The 22,723-nt window shown below is 47.0% G+C and overlaps 1 protein-coding gene across 1 annotated transcript; it reads right to left on the bottom strand.

The window, feature by feature from the left end:
• Positions 1-10,822: 10,822 nt before the first annotated feature.
• LOC311216361 (ubiquitin carboxyl-terminal hydrolase 42-like) lies at positions 10,823-17,883 on the bottom strand (the record flags this gene model as incomplete). The annotated part of the gene is made up of 12 exons (XM_084297905.1): positions 10,823-11,539; positions 12,220-12,361; positions 12,825-12,925; positions 13,120-13,260; positions 13,638-13,749; positions 14,646-14,728; positions 15,251-15,321; positions 15,478-15,545; positions 15,750-15,852; positions 16,012-16,122; positions 16,707-16,907; positions 17,655-17,883. The coding sequence occupies 12 exons, from the start codon at positions 17,881-17,883 to the stop codon at positions 10,823-10,825; spliced, it is 2,079 nt and encodes a 692-aa protein (XP_084154031.1).
• Positions 17,884-22,723: the final 4,840 nt, after the last annotated feature.

Here is a 22,723-nt window from a genome sequence, read left to right as displayed (position 1 = left end):
CAATTGCTACAATTACTATAAAGAAGAAAAGAATTATGACTCAAACTACTACCACTGAGCAGGGGCACAATCAAATGCAAACACGTCCCCTATTCATTCATAAGTGAAGGATTGAGACCAAAAACACAACTTCATGATGAAAACACCCAAGTGGACTAAATAATTAAGCAAACAGGTACAACTTTGGGAATGAAAGGTTTGATTATAGAACTAACTACTTGGTGGTATCATCCTGACCATATATATCCAGTACCAGATTTGCCCTCCATGGAACAACGCAGTGTCTCCACGTATCACTCTTTTGTTCAAGTTGTCAATTATTTTTTTTTCCTATAAAGTTGGACTTTGCCATGGTAGCACTAACGTTGAATTTAAGTTCTCACCTCTTCATTTGGCAAGTTGAAGAGGAACTGTCTGCCAAAGCGTCCTGGTCTTCGTAAAGCAGGATCTATAGAATCCAGTCTGTTGGTAGCTCCGATTACCACGATCTCCCCTCTGTTATCTATGCCATCCATAAGTGTCTGAAGAGTTGAAACAATGGAACTAATAGAAAAATATAAGTTTTACTTACTGGTTCAGTAAATTTTGTTACATTCCACATGACTTTCTTGATGCCGGAATAACCTTCTTCCTAGTGGTCATTCAAAACTGGGAAAAAAATAGTCTACCAAGTCGGGGTTTTTTTGATTTGATAATAAATCTGCAGACTGTTAAGTCATCAAGCACTTCAAGACAGTTTGAAATAATCTCTACGTTAATATAAAAGGAGTACTGCAATCTTCTGCTCAGGAAGAAAATCACGGAAAATGTCAACTTTGATTTTAGATGTTGAATTTGTTGCAGTGAGATCTTCCTCATCGCACGATTCTATTTGGATTTAAACCATATTATCTATGGAGAGACCAAGATTAGGACAAGAACAGCACAGAGTTCAGCATGAAGCCAATCAGGAGCTCACGTTTGTATTCTTTGTATTCAACTTTATCCTTCTCTTGCTGGAAGGACCTGCTTTTTGACTCTCCTTCTCTTCACTAGGAGCATGTTCCCTCTTGCTTTGGTAATGCTCTTTCTCAGTGGTTTTAGTCTTGTCCTTTGTATCTTGGCATCTCTCTGTAACAGCTGAGGAGGAAAGGTTTTTAGAGCTACATTCAGTGTCAGACTTGAGAGAGGAAGTATGCCGCAATTTCTCACCAGGCTCACAAGACTCTTTGCCGTACAAAACGGTTTCTTTTGAAATGAGGTCACGTTCTTTTGATCTTCTTGCTTTCTCCTTGTCTCCACCGTCATCACATTGGTACGATGCGAGGTATTCATCATTCCCAGGAGATTTCGGAGGGTCCACGACACTGCACAAAATAAAATCACATTTCTCACTTCTGCTGAAGGACGTGAATATTAAGAGTAAAACCTTCCAACGTCAAACAAACAAACAAAAACCTCTGGACTACAGGAACCCTCGCAAAGATATGCCATTTAGAAACCTCTCCTGTGATTAGGACACCTTCTTCAGCTCCCAGAGAAAGTGCTTTTTCCCCTCTTGCTTCTGAAGCCATTGCACTAAAAAAGCAAACGCATCTGTCTCCCTCCACCTGCTGCTCTGAATAAGAGCCAGAATATTCAAAGCCACTCTATTTGTTCTCCCCACATAGCCGAAAAAAACACCAGTTGAAAGAGTTTTCTACCTCTCTCCACGAATTTACATTCACATATCCTATGACTGCAAAAATAGAAGGCGGGGCTCAGGAGAAACAGCCAGTGCTGGAAATGAAAAAAAACAGCCTGTTTCTTCAGAGTCTTAAGCCTATGCTACTAGGAACAAAACAAAACAAAACAAAACAAGAGGAGAGGAGAACAACAGCGGGAAATTTACCTATTCTCCAGGTGTTCAATTGCAAAGCCTCCTCTGGAGGATCAACAGTTGTGAATTCAGTGTGCTTAGGAGAAATCAGATCTACATCTGAACCACAACTATTTCAGTAGTATCACGAACTTCTGTTACTCTGAAGAAGCAGTCATCACCGTTTCTATGTTAGGAAAGAGCTGAACAGAGTCTGTTATTCACATCAAGTAGTCAGGCAGGTTTCTTCTTCTTCAGGCTGGGTTTCACTAGAACATTACTAGCCTGTAAGCCTCATGGCATCACCTTCCATCTTGACTGCTGAACCTCCTTGCTCCCTACTATCTTCTTTGCCAAGATACAGCTGTCCACATTTACTTTTCCTACTTGGCTGGACTGAATTTAAGAAGGTGTCTTGCATCTAAGAAAGGGAACAAAAGCTGCTGCCCAGCAGCGTCTGGCTCAGGGAGGAGTGAGAAAGCTCTGTGCAGCCCCCAAGGTCCGTGCAGCAGGAGGCAGGAGGTGCTCCAGGCTCACAGCAGCAGTTCCCCTGCGGCCTGTGCAGGGAGAGGCCCCTGGTGGAGCAGGCTGTGCCCCTGGTGGAGCAGGCTGTCCCCCTGCAGCCCATGGGTCCCCCGTGGAGCAGATCTCCACGCTGCAGCCCCCCTGTGGCTGGAGGAGCCCCCGGTGGAGCAGGTGGCTGTGGCCTGGAGGAGGCCGCGGCCTGTGGAGAGCCCCCGCAGGAGCAGGCCCCGGGCTGGACTGGAACAGGCTGTGCTGAGCCTGCTTTGCCCGTGACGCTCCTTGTGGAGTGATCTCCCTGTCCTTCTGGCAGCCCTTGAGCCCTTGCCAGCCTCTTTTCTCCCCTTGGCGTTGGAGGAGGGGCAGGGAGAGAGCGCTTGTGCTGGAGCTCAGCTGCCCAGCTGAGGAAAACCACCACGGCTCTGTCTTGCCGCTGCTGCAGCACGCTGGTAGCAGCCAGCACCGTCTGTTCTTGGAGCCTCAGCAAGCCCACAGCATCTTCCCAGAAGGGATCCCTTTCCTTCACGCCTGACAGGCGCCGCCTCTAGAGGCTGAGGGCTTGTGCCCCGTTTGCAAGCGCTTTCTCAGTGCCCCCTTCCCCAGAGAAGGATCCCAGCTGCTTGGCTTCCCTGCCCTCTGCTGCCAGGCTCCCGCAGCTGCTATCCCAGCAGCGCAGCAGCCAGCTGACAATGTGCTCGCCCGGAGGACAGCTGCAATCTTGTCCCATGGCTCGCAGGTCGCCCAGGGATGGGGATCACCTGCTTCCAGCTGCTTTTCTCTCTGCTCTCCTTTCCAACAGCCTCCTGTGCCCTGGGATGGCCCTACCTTGGGGTAGGCTGCCTCGCCTTCCTCTTGCTCCTTCCCCTTCTTGGGAGGACTTTCTGCCCTGCCGAAACGAGATGACTTCTGCATGCATTCCTTCCCCTTGTGTGTATTGGCGCCTGAGACAGCAACAGGGTCGTCCCCGGAGCCAGCTCTCAGGGCCTGTGCCAGGCTTGGAGTGGCTGCAGGGAACATGCCAGGGGCTGGAGGGGCTGCAGGGAACATGCCAGGGGCTCGAGGGGCTGCAGGGTGAGTGACAATGCTTTGAGGGGCCTCAGGTCCTGCCGCAGTGGTTGAAGTCGATGCAGGGAACATCAGAGTTGTTGGAGGGGTTGCAGGTAAAATGCCAGGGCTTGCAGGGGCTGCAGGCTGCGTCACAGCTTTGCATTAGGTCAAGACGCATTTTCCTAGAACCATACATTTCCTCCTGGAGGGGCTGAAGAGCATGGAATGGTCTTCAAAATGCACAGAGCAGACCCCAGCAAATGTAGAGCTGCTGCTAGCAAGTAGGTAACTTTATTGTTCCTGTTGTTAATTTTGTTTCACAACAACAGATGCAAATATGTATCTTGAGTTGAGGGCAAAGGTGACCTTGGATCTGAAGCACACAGGCGTTCGCTAGTGTCCCCCCATCCGGAGTGAATCCAGAATGACTCGGAAGGAAAAATAAAGTCCAAACCAGTGCGTTGTGATAAAGAGAGTTTAATAGGGTAGAAAAGGAATAAAAACCAACAAAATAATAAATAAAGATATTTATAATTTATATTAATATATAAAAATATTTAATACTATTAAATACTTATAATTTTATAAAAATAAAACAATGCCATACTGTACAACACAGTCAATAAAGTGGATTTAATTAAATAAGAAAACCAATAAATTAAATGAAAATTAAAAAATTTAAATTTAATACAAATAAAACCCATTTTTCCCATTCCAGTGAATTGCTATCCCCATCATCACTTCCCATCCCATTGATCATTTGCTATCCCAAAGACCTCCCAGTTCTTATCCCCTTGGCATGCCAGTGCAAGAAGAGCTGCAGGCAGAGGCCTTGCTGAGTGACCACCTAAGGAGAGGAATTGAATCCAGAAGGCAGGAAAGAAGAGCAATGCCCCGAAAGAAGAACCAAGTCTTGTCTCTCAGCCCTTTGGTGTCCCAAGCAGCAGTTGCCATGGCCAAGCTTTCCCAGCCCAGCTGCTGCCAGCATCTCCCCAGCTTGCCATTGCCACCTTCCTGGGTGAGGCGCGCGCGCATTTGCCATTGGCGCTGTTGCCATCCCTGTGAGTGGCAAGCCCATCCCCTAGCTCCAGCACGAGAGAGGGGAGAGGGCAAGCGAGAGGGGCAAGGGCTGAGGAGCGTGGCTGAAGCTGGCGCAGGTGCCTGCAGTCTCTGTGCCTGCCTGGGTGCTGCAGGGGCCGTCGAGGAGAAGCCCGAGGTCGGTTACGGGTAGCTGTAATAGTAGGCTATGGCGTGGTCCTTCTGCCGCTGCACGAAGAATTGCACGGGGCCGATCTTGGTCTGGTGGGCTGCCCGCTGCCGCTCCTCCTGGGCCAGCTTCTTCAGGCGCTCCCGCTCGGGACGCTGCTGCGGCGTGATGGGCACCGACTCCTCCTGCTCCTCCAGCGGCGTGGGCGCTGCGTCGCGGCCCGCCCAAGGCCCCACGCAGGGCACGTAGTCCACGCGGGGCTGCGCCGGACGCTGCAGCGTGCGCGGCTGCATGGGCAGAGCTGGACGCTGCGCTTGGCCCCCCGCGGCTGGCAGGCCCAGCTCTCTGGGCGCCGGCTCTATGGCAGCGTCCCCTGTTCATGCTGTGCTGCCTGGTGGTGCTGGCACCTCCTTTTCCTTGCCGCCAGCTGGGGGCCGGGGGGCAGCGGGCACAGCGCTGGAGCCTGGCACTGTCGGCGGGGCGCTGGGCATGCTGCTGGGGCTGCTGGAGGTGGGCTGCGGCTGCACACAGGCCAGCTGGCACGCTGGCCCCAGCGCCTTGGCCCTGGCCCCCAGCGGCTGCAAAGTCTCGCTGGGGGTCTTTGTCCCCGGCTGCTGGCGCTGCAGCGTCTTGGCCCCGCTGGCCTGGGGACAGAGCCTGTCCTGGGGCCGCACGGCACGGGGCTCCCCACTCGGAGTCTCCGGCAGCAGCCGCGCTCTGCGGGGAGGTGGTGCCGCTGCTCCTTGCCCCCCTGCAGCCCCCGGGCTTCGCGCTCTCTTGCTGGGTGCCGTGGTGCTGTTGATCGCCAGCTGCTGCCCGCTGCTGCCTGCTTCCCTGCTGCTGCCAGCCACCGTGCTGCTGCCACCCGTCTTCCCCTGGCACGGTCTCTTGCGGCCTTGGCCAGCCTGGCCCAGCAGCGTCTTCCTCTCCTTGCCGGGGGGGTTCTCTGTCGTCGGCCTCCTGTGCTGGCAGCTCTGCGCTGTCCCGGGGGTGCTGCTGGGCGCAGGGCGCTTGGCCCCCCGCTTGGTGCCGGTGGACGCAGGGGCAGGCGGGGGGCTCTTGAGGGGACCCAGGGGGCGTTTGGGCAGGGGTCTCCTATGGTCACTGCGGCCCTTGGGGTTGGGGCGTTTCTTGGGGGAACTCGGGGGGGATTTGGGCTGGGGTCTACTAAGGGCACTGGGGACCTTGGGGTTGGGGCGGGTCTTGAGGGAACGCTGGGGGGGTTGGGGCAGGGGTCTACTAAGGGCACTGAGGAGCTGGGTGTCAGGGAGGCTCCTGGGGGGACTCAGGGGTGGACTGGGTAGGGGGCTCCTAAGCGCACTGGGCAGGGGACTGGCTGCAGGGCTGACTGGGGGGCTCACTGCTGGCACGATGGGGGACTGCAGCGACAGCCCACCCTCAAGCTTCTCGGGGCGCAGCCCAGGGGTTGAGGGGACCTCACCGAGGGCTCCTGTGGCTTCCAGTCCCTGCGTGCTCGGCTCCTCGATGTCCTCGCAGAGGTCGGGCAGCTGCGAGAGGAAGCGGCTGAGGGCAGGACTGCTGGGCAAATCGGGGAAGGCGTCCTGGGGCTCCACGGCATCGAGCCAGCTGAGCAGCTCCTCCATGCCGGGGATGGGGATGTCCAGGTCAGCCAGGAGCTCGTCCTGCATGTGCTGCAGCTGCTGGCTGTCCCCTGCCAGCTTTGGAAAGGCCTCGGCAAAGGCATCAGGGCCCAGCTCGGGCAGCTGCGGGGGCTCCTCAGGCACCTGCGGGGCTGTCGCCGCTGAGGACGAAGCAAGAAAATCCCCCAAGACGGGCGATGTCAGCTTTCCCATGGCCCCTGGGTGTGGGGCGCCCAGTGGCCGGCTGTGCCAGCCCCAAACTCACCGTCAGGCGTCGCCGTCTGGGTGCTGGCGGTCCTTGGAGCCTGGGCAGGCTCGGGGGCAGTGGGGCCGGGCAGCGGGGTCCCCTGGTCCTTGCTGAGCCCCACGGCGTGCAAGCAGGGCTCCGGCAGCTGCCCCCGGCTGCTGCTCAGGGTGCGGGGCGTGGGGAGCGCCTGTCCCCGCAGCGGAGGCCCCGGGACGAGGGGTGGCGGGGGGTTGCGCTGGGCGGGGGCCTGCAACAGGCAGGTGCCTGCGGGGTGCAGGAGCTCCCCATGGAGCACGGTCCTGGGCCCCAGCCCCAGCGCATGGTGGGGTACCAGTGTCCCCGTCACCATGGGCTGTCCCCACTGATGGACGGGGGCACAGGGAGGAGCGGTGTGGGGGAGCTGCCCCCCGGCGGGGAGCTGCACCAGCTGCAGCTGGTGCCCCATGGTTGGGAGATGCACCAGCTGCAGGTTTTGCCCCACAGCGGGGAGCTGCACCAGCTGCAGGTTTTGCCCCACAGCGGGGAGCTGCACCAGCTGCAGATTTTGCCCCACAGCGGGGAGCTGCACCAGCTGCAGCTGGTGCCCCACGGCGGGGAGCTGCCCCACAGCAGGGAGCTGCCCCCCGGCGGGGAGCTGCCCAAGCTGCAGGTGGTGCCCCTGGGCTGGGAGGTGCCCCCCAGGTGGCAGCTGCACCCCGGCGGGGAGCTGCAGCACCTGCCCCTGGACCCCTGGCACCACGTGCCAGACGGTGGCCTGGGGCAGCGCGGAGGGGAGGGTGGGTACCTGCGGGGGCTGCAAGGGCAGCGCCGTCGCTCCGGGGAGGGAGGGCAGCAGCCAGGCAGCCACCGTTGGCGGCACGGCTGGGACGACGAAGGGGGAGTTTTGCGTCTGCGCAAGCCGCGGAAGCCGTCTGGGGAAACCCTCTGTGGGAAAAAGGCCGCTGGGCTGAGCTCTGGGGCGCTGGGCTCGCCAGCAGGGCCGCAGCCCCGGGAGGAGCGGGAGCCGGCTGCTGGACCTGCCATGGTGGCTGGAGAGTGGGGCGGTTGCTTGGGGAACCCGGGCAACGGGGGTTCCGTCCCAACGGCTCACCAGCCCCTCGCCGACATCTTGGGGAGGACTGCAGGCTTTGGACCCAAGCAGGCTGCCCAGCGCAAGACTTGGCCATGTTCATTAGAACATTACTAGCCTCTAAGCCTCATGGCATCACCTTCCATCTTGACTGCTAAACCTCCTTGCTCCCTACTGTCTTCTTTGCCAAGATACAGCTGTCCACATTTACTTTTCCTACTTGGCTGGACTGAATTTAAGAAGGGAGCTTGCAACTCTTCATCTTGTTTGCCACTTCATCATCAAACCAAATGAAAACCATTTGCCTTTAACCTCTTTATTTCAGGCCTTCTTTCCTAGTGGTCATTCAAAACTGGGAAAAAAATAGTCTACCAAGTGGGGTTTTTTTTTGATTTGATAATAAATCTGCAGACTGTTAAGTCATCAAGCACTTCAAGACTGTTTGAAATAATCTCGAGATTAATATAAAAGGAATTCCTCACACACGCTGCGGCCGCTTACCTTTAGTATAGTCGTTGGATGCGATGGAGCAGTATTTCTTGCTTTCGCCTGCACTGGAAGTCTTCCCTTCCTTGTAAGGTTGTTTACTGCTCTCACTTCTGCATTACTGACATGAAGAGCCATCTGGAGGATGGGATTCTTCCTTCTTCTCCCGCGTTATCTTCTGGAAACGAGGATCTAAGTGTTCCAAGGAGCCTTTCGCTTTCCTGGTGTTTCTCCTTTTTCTTCTTTTTCTTCTCCTTTTTCTTCTTTTTCTTACGCTTGCGATTGGCATTGTCAAAGTGGAGCGCACAGAAACACAAATCATGAAGTCTGAAAGAAACATGCAAGTTAAAAAGGGAAAAAAAGATGTGGCACTTGTTGCCTATGTGAAACTTGATTTATTTTACCACAGGTGATGATTTGCAGCATGTCAGCTATTTTGTGGTGCTTTGTGCACACGCAACTTACTTTAGATGCAGCAAACTTAAGCCGTCAGATTGAAGGACCATAGGTCCTGGTTTGTACACAGATCATTAACAACGGCTAGCTCTGGAATATGTGCAAGCAGAAAAAATCTTTTAACCTAATCTGGAATGGTGTACGGATGTGATTCAAACTATGTGGTCCAAAGCTAGTGCTCTGACACAATTCAGCAAGAGCTTTCCTGTCTTCACTGATCAACCTAACAACATGATCCCCAGCCAGCTGATGCTATCTAAATAACTTAGAAACTACCAGAAAAAAAAAAAAAAAAAAAAAAAAAAAAAGGGTGAATTTTTTTCACCACCTACAAGCTCCTTTTCTATCTTTCTGTCTTTCCTTTCTATTTCACTTTCACTACCTTCTGCATGGGTATATTTTCTTTTTCTGTTTCCTTCTGTTTCATTTTTCTGGCGACAGTTCTCCAAATGAGCTGACACAGGTGGAAGCGCATGTCTTTCACGAGAATGTCTTCCGGAATGTTGCTGAGGTACCGAGCAACGATGCAAGTCTGCTCGGGGTGTGCTAAAGCGACGTACATCTTCCTCTCTCAAGAGGGAACCGTGAGGCCATCCGCTTTTGTAATGATAATGCTTATGTGACCTGCTGTAGTAAGTTGCAGTCAATCTGTCAAAGGCTGCATCGCCGTGAGAGAACTTTCTCTCTCTACTGTCTCCTGTCGCATGAGGTGAATAGTAATCCTTGTAATAGCTACATCTTTCCCATCTCCGTGCTTCGTCTCGATAGTATCTTTCTCTGCTCCAACTTCTTTCCCCTTTGGATCGGTAGTACCTATTGCTACCTTGTTCTGATCTTCCTCCGCTGCCAGATCTGTACTTTGAATATTTGACTGCTCTTCTGCCATTCTCAGGGCTGTTTCTTTCACGAGGGAAAGATCTGTACCTGCTTCCCTCCCAGTACTCCTGCTTGTGACTCTTTTGCTCAACAAATTCCACGCTCTGAGAACACCTCCTCTTGCTGGAAGGACCTGCTTTTTGACTCTCCTTCTCTTCACTAGGAGCATGTTCCCTCTTTCTTCGGTAATGCTCTTTGTCAGTGGTTTTAGTCTTGTCCTTTGTATCTTGGCGTCTATCTGCAATAGCTAAGGAGGAAAGATTGTTAGAGCTACATTCAGTGTCAGACTTGAGAGAGGAAGTTTGCCGCAATTTCTCACCAGGCTCAGAAGAGTCTTTGCCGTACAAAACATTTTCTTTTGAAACGAGGTCACGTTCTTTTGATCTTCTTTGTTTCTCCTTGTCTCCACGGTCATCACATTGGTACTGGGCGAGGTATTCATCATTCCCAGGAGATTTCGGAGGTTCCGCAACACTGCATAAAATAAAAACCCATTTCTCACTTCTGCTGAAGGACGTGAATATTAAGAGTAAAACCTTCCAAAGGCAAACAAACAAACAAAAACCTCCGGACTACAGGAACGCTCGCAAAGATATGCCATTTAGAAACCTCTCCTGTGATTAGGACACCTTCTTCAGCTCCCAGAGAAAGTGCTTTTTCCCCTCTTGCTTCTGAAGCCATTGCACTAAAAAAGCAAACGCATCTGTCTCCTTCCACCTGATGCTCTGAGAAAAAAGGCATAGGGGCGAGCGGGGAACAGCCAGTGTTTCTCCAGACAGTGAAGAAAAATGGAAAAACATTCTATAAAGGAACACAAGTTCTCCTTGAGGCACCAACCTGCATCAGAGTGATATGCTCAGTGCTGATCATTAGTTCTGTTCACTGACACTGACACTGGACACACAGTATGGAATTGTACTAATTTAAATCCTTCCATTAAATACTATTAGTAGACAGATAAAACTGTAACGAACTTCCATAAAGTCTTGTCTTAATCAGACTGTGCTCATTTTACCTCATTTCCTCTGACAAGCTGTTCAGCTGGCTGGCTGTGAAGGACTCCGTGATGACTTCTCGATTGACTGAAGGCATAGCTCCAGGCATCTGCAATTAAAACGCACAAGTCAGCAGACAAAAAAATACTATTTGTAGTAGTACTGAGGACTAGTCTTGTCAGAATTTCTCCATTAAATGGTAAGCAAGACCGCTGTGAGTTGTATGCATTATCTACACTTCAAAGATAACCCCGACTCACCCCCCAAAATCTACTTTATGAAACTTAGGAATTTTTATCTCAGCTGAGCTTAAGTTGACAAGTTCTAATATAAGCTCAGGTCTGCAAATTCTAAGGGGATAATACCACAAAGTCTTACGATCACATGTGTGCTGTGTTTTCTCAGTATTTCACCTGAATTAGGAACACAATAAACACTCCCGAATACATCGTAGGTGAGAAATTCTCGATGGAGCAAATCTATGTTTCAAGCAATCCATTTGTTTTAGAAAAGAACATCTCAGAAGGTTTAACAGGTTCAACTCGGCAAGTGGAATCATCAAGTTTCAGTCCGTTTTCTTTAGATTCATTAACTAACCTAATAGCACCATTTAGTGAATCTCTTTTTGGCAGCTCATGCTGGGATCTTCCTTTGTCAGCATTCTGACAGGAAGAATTGGAATGCTGCAATGTACGGACTACCTTTCCAACCAAAATTCCATTAGAGGACATTGCATTGCATTTCAAATTCCTTTGAAATAAGCCCTTTGACTCCTCCTCAGATTTTCCTGAAGATTCTGCACCATAAGGGACTGTGTTATCAGAGCTGAGTTTAGGATTTTCATTCACTGTTGGCTCCACAAAAATTTCATCAGAAACTTTTTTGTTTGTTTGCATTTGCTTCATTTGCATTACCGAATTTGTAATTGTGGATGAAGGAACAGCCTGGTAGAGATCTTCATCCTCCACAGCACTGCTAAGAAAGTCAGGCTGTGACACAGTCTGACGAGCAGGCAATTTATTGTGAATACTGATGGTGATCTTCTGTTTTCTTGACGTATCAGTCATTGAAGGCCTGGTAATTGCCTGGTTTTGAACACAGGCCATTGGTGGTGCTGAAGATGGCCTTTTTAGGGTGATACCAGTGGTCTTTGCGTCCTCTTTTATGGATCCATTTCCATTTAAACGGCTTGAATTCTGTATTTAAAAAGAAGAAATTGCAAGATGGATTAACGCAAACACTGCATGTAACATTTTGAAACACAAAACTCTCCTACTGAGTGTTTCTACAAATGGTCTTAACACCTAAAAAGAAAAACACACTGCCCTTTAAGGATAAATGCAAGTCCAATAAGCGTATTCAATTCCTGCTTTTGGTTTACTGCAGATTGGTATCAAATTAACATCATCTTTGAAAACCAGCCAAGCAACTTAACATTACCTGCTGCTATTCCCAAATATATTTATTTTCCCCTTTGAACATACCCTGAAAAGCCTGAAGTAATCGTTCTGGTGCTCAGGAATAAGACAATGAGTTTTCCCTGTCTTAGCTAAAGTGACGATGATAGGAAAAACAAGTCCTCTTTTAAATGATTTGAGGATTAGTACACTCTGCTTAAATAGTCAAAGAGCGTAGCTCTCTGTGCTTTAGAAAGCTGTCTTGGAGCTATAAAGTAATGGAGTCGCATGGCTGCACAATTTAGCAGTAACCACTGTTTGAATGACTCTGGCTGTAGCATGAGGGCTGTGAAGAAAGCTGCGGCGTGGGAAGGAAAACAAAACTAAGATGCCGAAAACCAAACAAAAAACCCCACACCAAACCCCAAACCCACTAGCAGTTTGGTGCCGTTATCTGCCCTCCCGCTTCCCTGAATTACCTTAATCATATGAGGAAGAAGTCGTGGTCCCATAAATCCAGCCTGCTTACTATTAGCCCCCTGCTGACCCGGAGGGAATGAACAGGGATAAGATGGTGCTGGCAAGTAAAACGCACGTTCTCCAAGTGTCAAATCATAGCACCTTCAGAAAAGAGCAGTGATCGTAGTTTAGTTTTTCTTTCAGCCTACTCTTGGATTAAATCCCATCCTATCATTTTAGAGGAACAGCTCATACGATATGGAAGCCTTCTCTACAGAAGGCTTCGCCAAGACTACAGACTGAAAAGTAGAGAACAGTCTTCCTACTAAGACTATCACTTGCACAGCAAGAATTCATTCTTACACCACAGATGACCTTCATTTCTCTCCTTCTCTAAATTAGCCAGCTACAGATAACACATAGATAGCAATTTACACAAGTGCTGCAGTTTAAGGCCAAGCAACAAAAGATAATAAACGACACAGAGAATTTCAGGTTAGACAGAACTGAATTAGACAAATAATAATCTTCTCCTGGGATAGCAAGAAAAACACTTGCAAAACAGAAAAACATCAATAACAGGAAAGTAAATCTCTTCTGAACACATTTTAAGATTTGTTATTACCTGATATAAAAAAGTATGTAAGCTTGCTGACCAAGAACTCTTTTAATGTCAGTACGCACTACTTTAGCATCATTCATCTGATACCAAAGTCCATTACCAGCCTGCAAATAAAGACAACGATTTCTTTAGGTGAATTGCACGTTTTCCAATTGAAATCACGGATAGGAACAAAATACACACATGTCAAATAAAAATATAATGAAATCTTTTTCCCTAGAAACAGTAGCTGCTAGTCATGCTTTAATTGGTTTGCCAGCACAACCTTTACCCTGTTAGAAATGCTGTTGACTTCTACCTTTACATAGCATATATAGTGTCCTGAGTGACAGCTGACACCGTGATGTACCAGCACCGCATATAAGGCATAGAGCAGTGGTTCTCCCATTGACTGCGACATGTAGGCTCTCAGGTCCAAATACTCCGGATATTTCACCTCCTAAAGAGACACCAAGAAGATAGAAAAATTATCCCAGAGTACTTCGTGGACTAGCCGGAGAAAAACACTTCCAAAAAACACAGACTAGAATTTATTTCTAGAATATATTTCTAGAATATATTTCTTGATTCACTACAAATAAGTCTTCCCATAAACAACGGTTAAGACTAGAAGTTGCAGAGAACTGTTTCCTGATGAATCAGCCTTCTCAGAGGAAAGCATATGCTTCTTGTCAAGCGGGAACTTTATTGATATTAAGAGAAAGAATAAGCCATAGTCGTTAGTCTACAATTATTGTCTGAAAATATTAACAACTTTCAGCTTTGGGGGATGTCCCATTACACAATGATATAGTTGCATTACAGTGGTAAATATACCTTGTTGATCTTTCCACCTGTGAAATCTGCAAATCTTTTCAGTGATATTGTGAGAACCTTGGAAGAACGGTGTATGGTAAATCTCTTGGACGCAGGAACCATCTTTTTACACCTTAAAAACAAGCAGAGATAAGTGTTTGAAGTCATCTTCTTTTTTCGCCCCCCAAACAAACTCGTTTTAATGTCTCACGCATGCCTATGCTATTTGAATGATATTTACTTGCATAATAGGTTGGTCTTTTTTCTTTTCATAAACCCACGCACTGCGTGTCAGGTTTGTTAATACACAGAAGAAGGTAAATTTTCCCAACAACTCAGAGCATAGGGGGAACAGGAATCTCTCACGAAAGGGTATTACCAGGTTGGATGGCAAGGTACCATTTCTTGGTCTACAAAAGTGGCTATTTGAACTCCAGTCCTGGATACATTCTTTCAGCTTTCAAGGGAAATACAAATACTGAAAGCGGAACGAGAGAGCCTTGGTCCCCAGGACTAGAAATTGCAAATAATCTCCAACATAGGTCGACTATCAACATCAAAAATACAACAGAAGCACATGGTCATTCTACAGGAGGGAAACATTTAACAGTAGGAAGTCTTCATGTACTGAGCTTGTCTGGAAAGACACTGAAACCATCTGCCATCCTTTGAAACAAAATAGTTCAGTTTGACACATTGCCCGCTCCAAGGTAGGACCTACGGTGTAAGCAGTGAAAATTAGCCACTAGCCCAGAGAACAACGGAAACTGGGCAGTTTACATCAAGAAAAGTACTGTCGAGAGCTAATAAATAGAAAGAACAAAAGTAGCTCTTTTTGAATTCTGATGGCAAAATACAAGCCAGAGAATTGCAAACCCATAGGGAATGCCTATGAACAAGACTTCCCCCCTCCAAAGAAACAAAAATCCAAGTCTTTTATAAACTTCCACAAAACTTGTAAGTAGATCCAAAGTTTAGAGGTAGTCCAACAGAGTCATGCAACATAGAAAACTGACGTCAAAATCTTACTCGCTACATTTATAGCAATTCTCTCCATCCAGCTCTTCAGGTTTCACAAAGAGTTCCAGAGCTCTGCTAACAGATGAAACTGCCTAGAGCAGTGAGAAAGAAGAGCGTAAAGTCACCATAATTCAGAATTCCACAGACATACTAGTAGTTTATAAGAGAATCTTACTAACATACTCAAGCGATCTACTGTGAAGAAGGAGGCAGAAAGAGCATGCTCAGCATTGACCTCACCTGGAAGGCATTTGACTTTGGAACAAATACTTTTCCAGTAGCCTAGACAGCATCTATAGTGTGCTTTGTCATCAATACTGGGGACAAATTCATCAGTCTAACAATTAGATGTATATTCAGGTAGAACAACAAAGAAGTATGACAGCATTATAATTTTTGCAGAAAGAGAATTCTTTTCCCTTAAACCCAATGCAAATGTGGAGACTATTTACATGGGTTCCACGGAAGGACAAAGTCCAATCCACTTCCTTAGCACCACCAAGCTCTTATGTTTTAACATTATATGTGGTTTGTTTTTTTAAGTTAAACAAGTTTAATTTAGAAAGTTATGCATGTACTTAAACATCATGAATTATATTTAGAAAACATCTTACCTTTATATCCAAAGTGATATCAAGAAATGCCTCATACGTATCCGAAACTGCTTTGCAATTCAAGCACTTCACTGGAAACAAAATATAAATGCTTAACATTATGTGAAGGAGACTAACTGTCCAAATTCAAGTTGTTGACAGATACTACTTTAGACAAACTACGGACTGCTTTACTACCGACAAAAGACACAGATCAGTTCTAAGGACAGGAATATTTTTTCAAGTACCTCTCGATCTTAGAAATCCTCCAAATATTTGATGAATGATGGTGGTAGCTTGAGAAGATCTGTCCAATCTGGAAATAAATTATAATCAGACCTCAGAAGATTTAAGGCACAGAGTTAACTCTTCAAAGAGTTTGATGAAAACCAAGGATGATGTAGACTTTCGTTGCTGATAGTAAATAAGGCGCTAAAAGGTGCTAGAGATCATTTCTGAGAGTAAATAAAGGACTAGAAGGTGCTAGAGAATGTATGAAAGTGAACTTGTTTATGCTTACTCGGTGCTTCCGTTCAAGCACGCTTCCTGCATAGCATCAACAGTATAGCGCAAGAACTCGTGTGCGTCTTCTTGACTGCCAAAACGGAAATGTTGTCCTATTCCTAAACAAGAAGATGATAGTATTGACCTCATTTAAAAATGAAATCATTCTTGTATTTCTAAAATCTCTCTTCATTTGAGTGTTAAAACCACTTAGACACATCAAATAATTATTTGAAGATTACAAGCTATCGAAAAGAAACACATCTGAAGCCACTTACGACTGAGATTACTGATAACATGCGTGGGCTCGATGGCATCAACAGTGCAACGCAGGGCCTGGTTAATGTGAGTCTCCATCGTGCACATCATGCAAAAATCTTGTTCACGACCTGAAGAGTGAAAGAACAAAGCATCCCAGTCCAGCGAAATATCCACAACTACAAACATCTAAGTACAATTTAAACTATAGATACAATATCCACTCTCCTTGCTACATTCTATTCTCCCAAGATGCCAATGTCCCAACAGTCTTGTAACATTTCATTTCACACAACTTTACAGAATAAAAATATCCACTAAGCCTGTATTCAAATGCATGTTGTGATGAGAAATCTAAAAGACTCCTGCAAAGTCGCAGTTGTAAAGGCTGACAGGAATGTGAACTCCACAGGCTGCAAAATGTATTACTCTCTAAAATTACTACTAAATGCATTACTGTCCAATGCACTTCATTATTCCCATGAAGCAATAAATGATCCTTTAATAAACAAACAAACAAACAAATAACTAAATAAATAAACCATGGTGCATTAATTGCACTCCATATGCTATTCGGAGCCCACTGCTAATACAGTGCTCAAAGCCAGCTTCTACAGGTAAAATCAGGCAAATAAGCTTATCTCACAGAATCACTGCTGTTCTTTCACCTTCAGAGCTATCCAACAGATTCAAAATACTGTTAGAAAGTACTCACATGACTGGCTGTGCTCAAGAGAAAGCATGTAATTGGCAAGTGGGGGTGTGTAGGTCAAACACTGTAGAGTAGCATTAAGAAAACATGTGTTGCCAAGATTGTACAGGCCAACTCCAACACTTTGTGTTTCTCGCCAATCCATACAAATCTTCTCAGGTGGAAAAAGAATGCTCTGTGGCGGAGCAATTCCATCATTAACGACTGCAAGAAAGTTAAATTTAAAAAGAGATCTTGTTTGTTTGTTTCTAAGAAAGGTATTTAAAAAAATAGTATTCTGCAGGAGCACCTAGAGGGGCTAGCTACAATCCAAACCAGAAAAACTTATTGCAGACAGCTTTAATACCACCAAATTCAAATTGGCTGGTCAACACAATGTTTTGGGGAAAAAAAAAAAAAAAAAAAAAACAACTTTAGTCAACCATTTTAATTTTTCTAAGGCAAGGCTAACTGCCATTCTGTTTGTAGCACCTAATGCCAAGTTCCTCTCCATCTATAATCTTTAACCTGATTAACTCAACTACTGTTTTTTTCCTTATTATAACTTAAACCACAAACTTAGACTTGAAATTATACGGTAAAAACGTAAAAACTAGGAACTAGGAATGACGGTACCCCTACAGATACCAGATCTTTTCCTGAGCAATGTTATCCTTCAAAAAACCTGTGAAAAATGGAAGCTGTGAATAGCAACAATCAAACACTTTTCTTTGCAAAACAGAAAAGACATGGAGGAATCTGTGCATTACAAAAAGCTCCCCATATTTCTCTGTTGACTGTAAATATATCAAAATTAATTTCTGTAACATCAGTCACTTCAGTTGCCTTAGGGGATTCGCTTTTGAAGTCTTTGTTCACAGTAGTCCCCTTCTCTATCAGTGCAACAAGTAAGAACTGCATTTTCTACTTTTGCTTTGAAGACAATGGAGGCAGGATAAAACGCACACTTACTTAGATCTCTTGGGGCAAAAGCCTTAGATTTTTCAGATGATCTACAGTAAATAGCACCTCCACGTCCTTGGGCCACAGAGACTTGGCTTGAATCTTCTGCAGGCACTATCCGGCCCCAGTTGGCGGTGCGTGACATCAGTATTTTAGTACTTGGTTTCTTGGATTTGCCAGACCGCCTTGAAGAGGGCTTTTTAGGCTTTGAAGATTTGGGCTTCTTAGCTACGGTCATTGTTCACATCTGCAACAGAGACAGAAGTTCTGGTTGACGTAAGAATATCAAGAAGCATTCCAAGAAGAAAAGAGTAACAGAAGTCCTGTCACTTAATCTCAAAGAAACAGCCTTAAGAACTAAATCGCTGGTATGAATGATTTAAAAAGAATCCCCAAACTAAACACACAAAGTGAAAATTTCCATCTAAACTCTATCAGTATTACTTTTCGCTTCTGCAGAACTAGTGGCCGATGCCATTTCTTTCCCTTCCGTAGGATTTTAATCCATTACAACTCTGGAGTCTTTTTAATGTAAAAATGTAGAAGACATTCTCTGAGGGGAATCAGTTATTTATTGATTTCCGGAGTTGCGCAATTATCTGTTAATTAGTACCTATGATCTAATAGATAATTGTTGCAATTATCTATTGCTGGCATTAGTAACGGAACACTATTACTTCACTGCCTGCGTTTTTCTGTTTCGTCTGCACAAAGGTACCCAGAACTCACTGCTACTTTTCTTCTGTCTTTCCAGGGCTCGCCCTCTACCTCACTGTCTACTGCACCAGTCATGAGGGGTTTGTTGTGACTCTATAATGAGCCTAGCTTTTAAATACACCTTTTCTGGGCGTTACTTGGTGATGGCAAGTTAATTTGTGAGGGCTCCTCAGTCTACATCATGCGGTTGCTTTTTCCAGGTGAAAAAGCGGAGCCGTAAGTGGCAGTACACTAAAGCCCTGGCATGTTGAGATCCAAGAGGAGAGATGTTTGGCCCTCCTTTTCACTCCCGGGAACCATATACCTCAAAACCCACAGAGGATGGGCTATATCTCAGAGAAATCTTGGGAAAGGAGAGCATGAAGAGCATGTTTGCAAATTTATTTCTCCCTGGGCTTCTTCTGCTTCTCCAAGAAAGACGAGTTTGAATATAACTTTGGCAGCAGTACTTCTGGTGTTTTACTCCTACCACATTTAAAACTCCTACGACAAACTGAAAAGTTAGACTAAAAAGCAGCTCTTTCCGTTCTACTTTCTAAAGTTGCACGTTTTCCTCATGCAAAACAACAGGGGAATGTAAGCTAGAAACGGAAATGCTGAATGTAAAACAAAACAAAACAAACCTCAGCCCTCCAGGACAAAAGCCAATAACTGCTACAAAGTCCTTTTTAAAATGCTGATTAGGTTTCAAGGTGATACCGCTTTAAATAAGCGTAGTTGTGTGTCCATAGGCAGAAGCTGAATAATGACAGGATGAACTTCTATACTTCATGTTTTGTTACTGTCTTACTGTAGCACACAGGGACTTGTTACCTTTAGGGAAACCACTAACCTCATGGAGGGTTTAAAACATAAGCTAGTTTGTTATACCAAAATGACGGAGAGAACAAAGCATAAAGTGCTTTCAGATTTCTAGCACGCCTTGATTGCTATCCATTAAACTTCAGACACGTTAAACAAAACACAGTAAATAAGAAAACTCCTAGTCCCACAGCTGGCAAATTGTGTGCAGAGGTTGTAATTAGAACTTTTTTGCCTTGACATTTTACATTTAAAATTGATTTTAAATCCATTCTATACACACTTTCCATTCCTGAAAAAACAATACGCAAACCTGACAAATGCATTTACATGAGAAATGAAGTCGTCCTTGTCCGATTGGAAGACTAAGGTGACAGCTCCTGGGCTCAGGGATAAGCTCTGATCTTCACCAGTGACAGCTCCTTTTTTAGGATTGAAAGGGAAAATGTTTCAGCAACACATTGGAAACATACTTAAGGGACAAGAAACAAAATCAAGACTGCAGTGAGAAGGAGAACGGAAAAACAATACTGGGGGGAAAGGAAAGGAAAGGAAAGGGAAGGGAAGGGAAGGGAAGGGAAGGGAAGGGAAGGGAAGGGAAGGGAAGGGAAGGGAAGGGAAGGGAAGGGAAGGGAAGGGAAGGGAAGGGAAGGGAAGGGAAGGGAAGGGAAGGGAAGGGAAGGGAAGGGAAGGGAAGGGAAGGGAAGGGAAGGGAAGACCTTGATCTTTATACTGACCAATGAGATAAGCCTTACACATTTTTAAGTTTATTTTTGACAACTGATTGAGGTGTTACCAGGTATTAAGTACGATTCAAGAGCAAATATTAACACTAGAAAGAAGAAATCCGATCCACCACCACTGTTTCAAAATACATCCATTTCTCATTTGGAGATGACGTCTCTCTGGCAAGGTAGTAGAAAAACTGTAAATACCGATAGAGCTTCCTCTCCCGATGTTCCATATACATACCGATGCTGTTCCTACACCTACGCTCTGAGCATAAATTTATGTTGACATGAGTGACAAGAGAGGGTGTTACTCCTCTCTTTGTTTGCCTTGAGAGACACACCTCTTGTCCATTGAAAAGTAAATTCAAGATTCCAGATCAGTTAAGACAGTTGCTATCCCCCCATTCAGAGTTCTGCAGCAGCACTGTTCAGATGTGTTTAGCAGTCTCTTTAGAAAATGTTATCACTTAGGACCTGCTTCTCAGTAGGTCCACGTTTGGCCTCCGCTTAGCAGAGAGTCAATCCCAGCTTAAGCTTTCGTACAAGAGCCCCTTCACGAAACGGAGTTGAACCCTGACATAACTGAGTTGAACCTTTAACCTTGAAGCTTCCTTAAAGAAGAAAGCAGCACCCAGGCCAGGAAATAGAAATTAATCGTCACTTTACCCTGAAACGCAGTGGGCTATTCTGTGCTGGCAGGATTGCTGCCGGGCTGGCCGACGAGGCGGCGGGCAGCTCCCCGGGGCCACAGGGCCTGGCACAGGGAGCCGCCGGGGGTCTCCAAGGTCCGGGAACAGCAGCAACAGCGGCAACAGCAGGGACAGAGGGGACAGCAGCGACAGCAGCAGCCACCTCAGCCGGGGCCGTCTCCACAACCGCCACAACGGCCTCGGAACGCCGCCGAACTCGGAGCTCCAGCGTGACGCCTTTTCTGGCCGCGCTGCTCACGGCTAAAACCAGAGCGTTTCCTCCGGCGTGTGTTTACTGTCGGTGCCGGATCGGCCTGCCGGGAGGGCTTTGGGGTTGGGGTTTCCCTCCCGCCGCCGCCGCGGGCAGGCCCCGTGCGCAAGGGGTCCGCGCTGGGGAGCAGCATCTCACCCACGGCGAGAGCCCGAGGGCGCAACACGAAAAAGCCCCGACACGAAAAAGCCCCGACATGCGGCCGAGGCGGCGGGGAGACGGCTCTGAGGGAGCTGCCACTTCGCCCCGCCGTCCTCCCCTCCCGGGCCGCCCCGCCGAGCCCCGTGCGCCTCAGGTGCTGCGCTGAGGGGGTGGCTGGCTACTGAGACAGCTGCCCAGGGCACTGCTCATGGCACCGAGCCTGACGGAGGTCAACAAGTGTTGAACAATGCTCTCAGACATCGGGTCTCAGTTTGGGGTGGTCCTGTGTGGAGCCACGAGTTGGACTTGGTGATTATTGGGAGTCCTTTCCACCTTGGGATGTTCTCTGATTCTAGGTCAGCAATCCAGTAGCTGATGAGAAGTGTGGAGTCATTCAAAGGGAAGAGAGAGCACAACACTTCTCGTTTGCAGAAGCGGCTATTTGTTAACCAAACCGACGATTCCTTTGCTTCTAGAGCAACTAACAGCAGGGATCCGCTTTACAATAGAGGGAAAAGAGTCGTTGGCATGTCATGTGAAGTAAGCTTCAAATCCCAGAGGATGATTTTGTTGGAACTTTATTCAGCTGAAAACACGGAAGCCTTGCTTCTGCTTGTTTTAGTTACAGCTCCAGTTTACTTTGGCTGGGAGGGAAGGCATTCCAGGCTAATGTGCTGTACCTGTTCCTTCAGCTCATTGTCCATAAACGGAGGAGCAAACGAAATCAGTTTAATCTCCATTAAATGCAGCAGACAAAGCGGAGTAGAGGGCGATCTAGCACTTAATTTTTCCTGTAAGCAGGAAACCCAGAACTCAACAACAGTTTTCAAATCTTGTCCTGCAGTAAATGACCAGCTGAGTGAAGCCTGCATTTAGAGGATGTGCTCCTACAGTAAATGGAAATAGCTTTTCCTCTTCACAAGTGCAACTGAGTGGTGGACTGGCAGCTACGTGGTTAACTAGTTGTGCCAAAGGGGTTGTGTTGAATGCACAGAAAAATATGCAGGTCCCAACAGTAAAGGGTTGTCTGTAGGCATGACACTGAGTACAGATGTTGTCCGCAGGTTCGTGCAGAGTGCACCGTGCCAATAAGCACCCAGAGTCGGAATGCACACGAAGGTCTTTTAATTGTATAATTACTTATAGAACTCTGCAGAGTCAGGTACTTGGCCATCTTTCGCAAAGCAAGCACACCTCTGACTCGAATCACCGTCATTTATACACAGGAAACTTGTGAAAACTCTCTCTTTGGCTCCTTTGGATTGGTTATTACAGCTCACCTAACTTATCTGCACTGAGCTTGTGCATTACAGAGGAATACCGGGGGGGAGGGGGAACAGGAGAGGGGGGACACACACCGAATCCCACATTAGCATAGATTAGCATTTTGACAGGTGTGATTTTTAATGTGCTAATGACCCTTAATGAGAAAAAGGTTACTATAGGTCAGTCTGGAGCTGGTGTTCTCCTTCCTGTTTTTTCCCTTTTAGCCCTTCTCTTCCTTGCTTCTGCTAGCTCAAGGCTACCTGTCTCTCTCCTTCTTTATTTTCTCAGCTAAAAGACTGCACAAGCTACAGGCCTCCCTATTTGCTTCAACATTTCCTTGTTTTTGTTTTTGTTTTTTTTTTTCCCAGCTTTGGGACGACACAGGTGTGGTTTGATATTTGCCAGTATAGCTAAAACTCACGCCAGTCTGCTCACGCACAATAAGTAGTAAGATTTAAGGAC

The sequence above is a fragment of the Netta rufina genome (genome assembly GCF_964035555.1).
Source record: "Netta rufina genome assembly, chromosome: 18".
In the NCBI taxonomy this organism is placed as follows: Eukaryota; Metazoa; Chordata; class Aves; order Anseriformes; family Anatidae; genus Netta; species Netta rufina.
The sequence above is the reverse complement of the archived record's forward strand: the minus strand, read 5'-3'. Positions and strand labels throughout refer to the sequence as shown.